Raw genomic sequence first — 7,517 nt, 5'->3', positions numbered from 1 at the left:
ATTTTACAAGTCTTGAACATTTTTCGAGGAATGAACGAAAAGCTTCTGCAAATTAGACCAGGGGCCTGTTTCGGAGCCTCATACAACTACATCAGTGACCTCAAAAATCATTAATTGAGTTCGATTTTGAACCTCGGGAATTTCTTTTTATGGTCTAAATAGTGCAAATATTCTAAAAAGTGCTTCGAAAAGACCAAGACCGCTCCTTTTAACGTCTAAAGTCTTTGATGTAGCTGATGTAACTAAATTGAAATAGGCCCCAAAAGTATTTTATTAATAAAATTTCTACAAATTTGCACAATTTTTGTACAAATGTCCCACTGTAGTCTTTTTGTAACTTTTTATTGATTAAATCCTTAATTTTTCCCAGAAATCCAATACTTCACCCTAAAAAGGTAGAAAAAAATTTAAATCACTTAACGAGCTGTTCCAAAGTCATCAGCTCAAACGATTTTATTTGAAGTTCCACCTGCTTCCAGTCAAGTGGGTTGGTGGTAATGGTTGGTCGTTCCGCTTTAACTGTTTGTCGCAATTATGCGCTTGCCTCTGTTTTTTTTTATTTTGCTCGTTTTCTTTTTGTTGTTCTTTCAAAAAGAGTTTTGCATGCATGCATATATGCGTTTGTCATAAAAATGCACGACCGACAACAAACGAGCAATAACAAGCAACATGAGTTCTCCACCTCTCAAAGGCTATCATAGCCAAAGCCAAACACAAAAAGAGAATCCGAAACAGCCACCCTCTGCGTCTTATGTGGCAGCAGGGTGGCGCGGCAGCGGGAACAATCTATGATGGTGCAACATTTGCGATGCGATGCCGTTTTAATTTTGAGCAAACATTTTCCGTCTCGTCTGCACCGCCATCGTCGTGGTCGTCGTCAAGACAAGTTGCTAGTTGCTACCGATGCACTGATGCTGGAACGACGCGACGACCAGCTGTTTGTGTGCTGTACTCGCGAGTTGATTGTGGGCTTTAACCTCCTAACCGAGTTGTCCAGCATCGGATGCAAGTGCAGCAGGCAGCCAGGCAACCACTAACCGTTATTGCCAGTGCAGCGGATAGTCGTCGTAAAGTTATATAATTGAATTGTCGCGTGCAGACTGAGGCGCATTTGCGATTGTGGAAGTCGGTCGTGCGGATTATACGAGTACCAGCCAGCCAGACAGCGAAGAGATCATCAGACAGACTTGGCGATTGAGACCACACATCACAGGTAGCCTGCGGAAGAAAGTAAAAGTTTTCGGAAGTTCTTTGGATTTGTTCGTGGATTCGTATTTAAGTTTCGGAAGTGCTTATAGGCAAATATACAAGAAAAGATGGGTAGCAAGGTGCGGTTCTATTGCAAGTTCTTGTTGGCGGGTATTTTGGCCACATTGGTGATAGTTGCAGTGGAAGCAGCTGAAGAAGAACGTTTTTTGACAGACCCACGTAAGTCGCGACAAAGGGATTGAAAAGTCGTCTTTCCCAAAACTTTAAAAAAAATTTAAACAAGAACTTATTCAATTCGAAATAAACTAAATTTTGTATTACTATAACGGTAATGTGAGTACAAATTAAATGTTTTGAAATCGAAAACAGGTTGAGTGACTTTAAAAAAAAAGAGTGAATGTGTTGACCTAGTTGCTATAATACTGGCCGGTAGTATTTTTCAAACCAAAAACAACTTCTAACTTTGGATAGAAAAATATCCAAGGATATAATCAAAAGTGTGTGTGGTGGCACAGAATTGATTGATTGTGTGGTGCATTAGAGTTTATAAATGGACTCTGAAGTGACTTTGGATTGCTTAAGATCTGGTTTGGTTTTGGTGCATGCGATTTAGCAATTGACACGCGTGTTGTATGAGTATAATGTCAAGTTTTTCAATTTTGTTTTTTTTTGGTTTTAATTGGATATAAGTCGACTACATGGATGTTGAAATATTAATAAGGCTCAGATAAGATTTCGTGTTATTTTGTAAATGGTTGTTATGTTTATGGCCTTTTTGATGCCAGGTGGTGCAAAGAAAAAAAAAAATCGAGAGTTCTGGTCGCCTTAGAAAAGACTAGTTTTATTTTTTGGTAAAAATTTACTTATCTGTTAGATCTGATACCAAATGTTGATAAAGAAAAATGTTGAATTTGAAACTTGTTACCAAGACTTCTTTCGTAGTGCAAATGCGCAAAGAGAAAAGAGAATATGTGCATGTGCATATAAGTGTGAGTTGGTGTTTTTTTTTTTTAATTTAGTTAAAAAAAATAGATACAATCAGTTTTGGTTTATGATTGATTTTGAAAATTACATATAAAATGCAAAATTGCGTGCTAGGTTAACGTACTGTTTAGAGTAAAATTTTTTAAATTTTATTATTAGACTAGCTGACCCGGCGGACTTCGTTACGCCTCTTCTGATATTTACTTCCAATTTTCGAGTGTGTTAATCTTTTCCAAAAAAAAAAATCGGGTCACAATATCAAATACAGGTCTTTATAAAAAATAAAAGAATGTATTTTTTGAGTTCTATTGATAGCGTTATCAAGATTGGTGTTTGTAGGCCTAAAGTTCCTGTATTTAGAATATGAAGTATTACGAATTTAGGCTATTCGTATGAGTTCGAAAACTAACTTTTTTGAACCCCTTGAAAACAATATAAATCCAGGACTTGAAAAAATCGTAAAAAAATTTTTGAGTGGACCACGCTAACCATTTATGGTATGAAAATAGATTTTTGCCGATTTTTAGACTTGCCCGATGCATCCACAAAATTTCATAAAAATCGTTAAAAAAATACATAAAAAAGTTTTTGGTTGGAACACCCTAACTAACCCTAACATCCTAAATTTTGGACGTACCCGATATACCTACAAAATTTCATAAAAATCATTTCAATAAAATAAGGAAATTTTTTTGGTTGGACCACCCTAACCATTTTATCATATGAAAACTCATGTTGGTCGAATGGCCGATTCTCAGACTTCCCGACATACACAAAAAATTTCGAAAAGATAGTTCTAAGAAGATATAAAAATTTGGATGTGCCACCCTAACAATTTAGAGGTATATAAAATAGATGTTGGCCGATTCTCAGACCTACCCGATATGTGTATAAAATTTCATAAAAATCAGTCCAGCCGTTTCGGAGGAGTTTGATAACAAACACTGCGACATGAGATTTTTATATATTAGATATTTATATGTATTTCATTTCATTTCATTTCAATTTTTTTTTTTTTAATTATAGGGACCTAGGGCATTATTAATTAAACTTCACTTCACTTCAATCCACTTGTTAATTATTTATTTAATAGAAATAGTTTTAATATTGATTTCTTACAAATATCAAATATCAAAAATATCAAAACGTCATTACATAGCTGTCATTTTACGTCAATTACATAGCTGTAATTTGCTTTTTGTTATTCCAAGTCTGATTAGGGGGGTTCACATTGACCAACTTACCGGACAGACCGATTGTCATTTGGCCTGATGGCGGAATTATGTTTTTCTTGTTTGTCACACGGGAACGCTGTCGAACGGGATAAAAAGTATCCTATGTCCGTCTCCTGGCTCTAAGCTACCTCCCTACCAATTTTCAGCCAAATCTGTTCTGCCGTTCTTGAGTTATAAATGGTGTAACTAACACGACTTTCTTTTATATATATAGATAAGGATAAGCGTAAAACTTTGGATTTCTTGTCTTTAATTAAAATTTTCTATAGATGTTCTATTAAACCCGCTACACTGAATTGTTTATAAAACTAAAATTTTTATTTTATTAATCAAAATGATGAATAAGCAATTAGCAGAAAAAAAAGTACAAGAATTTACCAAAAACACTCAATTAAAGTACTGAAATAAACAATTATATTATTATAAAGAATTGGTCACAAGCAAAAACTTAATATTACAAGTTTAATCATTAAGGGCCATTTTTTTCACTCGGAGTTGAACATAACTTGAGAATTTTTAATATAAAAATTCTCAAGTTATGTTCAACTCCGAGTGAAAAAAATGGCCCTAAATCATTCTTCTATTTTTGAATAATAAAACATCAGAATACATATATATACACTTTTTCTAATACTTTAATATATTTTTAACAAGCTTGTACAAGATTTTAAAATAAGAACATTTTTTCGAACTAGGTATTTTCAAAGCATTTATTTTTTTTTTAATGACAAACCATTTTATAAGCAAAATTTAAAAAATGCCATTAAAATAAAATAATAACTTTTTACCTAACATCATAGATATTAGGAGAATTTTCTAATTTGTTAGAATTAATTTTTTTTTATAAAACCTACATGAGAATTAAGACGAAGAACGTGCGATTTAGTCTAGGAAGTAGTTTAATTAACCATTGATAAAGAAAGTGTCCTGCAACCAATTTTGTTTCTTAAATTTATATCATTTTGAAATAGTACTCAAGATTATTAGCATTTTATAAATAACAAAATAGCAAAAACAAATAAAAAGTCGGAAGCAAGAACTATGTAAGGTGATTCTAATTAACTTAAGTGTGCTGAATTCAAAACTGTTTACAATTTAGTTCTATCACGTCTAGTTTTTGACCTATACTCATAACTATTTTCACTAAAAACTCTCAAAAACTTATTTTCAATTAAGTTCTTTTTGATGTTAAATAAAAAAAAAATACATTTTTATTTAATATGTTGCTTTTTAAAATCCAAATCAGAAGTCGCAAAACGGAATTTGGGTAAAAAAAAAAACATTCATTATGATATGTAGGTACTAAGATTTTGAGATACGAGTATCATAAATTTCGTTTTCCTATAACTCTAAGAAAAAAAAATAATTTTGAAAAAAAAGTCAATATAAATTTAGAACATAAAATATTGCGTTTTAAGATTGCATAAAGAAGATTTGCAAAAAAAATATTTTGCGGTGGTGTAATTCGACGTCAAATGTTTTTGACGTGTTAATATTCAAGTATTTAAAAAACGTGACGTGAAGCACACAAAAATCTTTTAAAAAAGTATGGTTTTGTTCTAGCTCCATTTTCGTTGCCGACCAGTGTAATCAATCAATACTTGAAAATATTTTCTTAAAATTGTTTCTTTTTTTAAACCCCAAACATTTTGTTTTTTTTTTTTTTTAATTTATTCTTTTTATTATATTAAAGCTATATCAAAGAATTGGAGCACTGAAACTGAACAAGTCGAGTCACACAAACTGGCTCTTAGAACTCAAGTTGCTAAAATTTACAAGACTTTCTGCATACAAATTTGGTAAACGTATATGACTAATTAATCAACACATAAAAACAAAATTTCCAAAAAAAATCAATATTTCGATTTCGAAAATTTTGATTTAAAAAAAAAAAATTAATTTTTTTTTTTATTTTAATTTTGATTTGTAAAAAAAAGTATAAAAATTCTTTTAAATAATTAAGTTTTATGAAATTGGGAGGAATTTAATATATATGGTAAAAATCATGAAAACGAATTTATAAAAAACAAAAATCTTCTTATCTAAGAACTAACATTAAAATTATGTTCATAAAATCTTTGGAACCGTTTTCGCGAAAAATAAACTTTTCCAAAATCGGTATAGGTATAACTGACACCGTTATTTTTTCTCAAAAACAAAAATAATTTAAAAAACTCCTCTGTAGTGTCTGAAAAAACAAGCTCAACATTAAAAAAAAAATTATGTACATATACAACAAATAATCCTTTTTATCAAAAAAAAAAACAAATTCGACTTCTATGGACCGAAACTTGTATTTATGGTTTTATCACGGATTCTATAGTCAAAATTGAACGAAATTGTAATAAGACCACACTGCAGGCACCAGTTTTCGAATACAAAAATAATTATCCAAATGGGTTCACCCAGTCCAAAGTTATGGGGTCCTTTTTCGGAGTCGGTTGAAAAAAATTCAAAAATGTATACTAAACATTTAATCGAATTTTTTACGAAAACAATGGTGTTTTATTAAACTTTTTTCGTGAAAAAAAATTGTATAGGTACCTACTTTATTTAAATTTTGGGAACTGGCTAAGCTATAAGTAAAATATTTAAGCTTTTTTTCATCAAAACCTAAGAATACATGTTACTTAAAAGACGCCTTCCAAAATGAAACCATTATAATTTCGAACTCATAACTGCCTAATTTTGTTTACTTACAGCAGATTACATCAAACAATGTCGTGTTACTGACAAAGATTTTCTTAATTGTTCAACACAAAGTATACAACAACTTTTTGACAAATTGGGTACAGGTTAGTTGTTTACCCTCTTCCATTTATTTACATAGGTAACACCAAAATGAAAAAAAAAAATTAATTTTACCAACAGGTATCCCAGGATTAGACACCATCAAAAGTTTTGATCCCTTCTACTTAAATAGGATCAAAATCAACCAGGGCAACAGTCAAGCAATAAATCTCAAAGTTGAACTATCAAACATCAAAATCTTGGGATTCGGAAAGACTCACGTTTTAGAGAGCATGTAAAGTTCATTTGTTTTTTTTTGGAAGAGAAGTCACTTCTAATAAAATAATGATTTAAACTTTCAGAGTCTATCCAAAGGATTTTAGTTGGAAAACAACATTTATGCTGCCAGTTATGAAACTCATTGGCGATTATAGTCTTTTTGGAAGAATTCTACTAATTCCATTAAATGGAAAAGGAAAGGTCCTTCTTGATGCACAAAATATGACAGTTATAATGAGTTCAAAAACTCATCTCTATGAAAAAGGTGGATATACTTTCTATAATGTAACAAACGTGAGAGTCGACTTCCACTTAGATGGCTTAAAGTCACATTTTTCAAATTTATTCAATGGAAATAAGGTTTTAGGTAAGTGTGAATTATAACAAAAAAAAAAAAAAAAAACAATTTAACAACAAAACAAAAAAAAAAATAAAAAAAAATAAAATAAAAAAAAAAAAAATAAAATAAAATAAAATAAAATAAAATAAAATAAAATAAAATAAAATAAAATAAAATAAAATAAAATAAAATAAAATAAAATAAAATAAAATAAAATAAAATAAAATAAAATAAAATAAAATAAAATAAAATAAAATAAAATAAAATAAAATAAAATAAAATAAAATAAAATAAAAAAATAATATAAAATAAAATAAAATAAAATAAAATAAAGTTAGATTGAATATAAAAAAAATTCAAAATTGTTCTTCTTATTTTCACAGAGGACAGTACTAACAAATTTTTCAATGACAACTGGAAGATGTTAGCCGATGCATTGTACACCGTCATCACTCAAACCATTGAAGACATTTTACTTGATGTTTTGAAAAAGATATTCCATTACATCCCAGCGAACTTCTTTGTCGCTGATATTCCTACACCAGCAGAATTATATGGTGGACAGAAAAAGGGTTAAAGAAGACAACATTTTTGGGAACTTTTTTAATACTTTTGTTTTATTTTTTTTTTTTATTTTTAGAAAATTTTTAGACAAAATATATTTTTTAACTTCTAAGTAAAACAAATCAGGTATTTGCGTTTTGTTTATATTCAAACCCATAAAGTCTTAAAAACCTTTA

The 7,517-nt window shown here is 29.8% G+C and overlaps 1 protein-coding gene across 1 annotated transcript; it reads left to right on the top strand.

Moving 5' to 3' along the window:
* The first annotated feature begins 1,129 nt into the window (after positions 1 to 1,129).
* On the top strand, positions 1,130 to 7,367 carry LOC129918723 (protein takeout). The gene is made up of 5 exons (XM_055999422.1): positions 1,130 to 1,428; positions 6,134 to 6,223; positions 6,300 to 6,453; positions 6,521 to 6,804; positions 7,161 to 7,367. The coding sequence occupies exons 1-5, from the start codon at positions 1,317 to 1,319 to the stop codon at positions 7,352 to 7,354; spliced, it is 834 nt and encodes a 277-aa protein (XP_055855397.1). The 5' UTR covers positions 1,130 to 1,316; the 3' UTR covers positions 7,355 to 7,367.
* The last annotated feature ends 150 nt before the right edge of the window (positions 7,368 to 7,517 follow it).

This window comes from Episyrphus balteatus, chromosome 4 (assembly GCF_945859705.1).
Source record: "Episyrphus balteatus chromosome 4, idEpiBalt1.1, whole genome shotgun sequence".
NCBI lineage: Eukaryota > Metazoa > Arthropoda > Insecta > Diptera > Syrphidae > Episyrphus > Episyrphus balteatus.
This window is presented reverse-complemented; position numbering and strand designations above follow the sequence as displayed.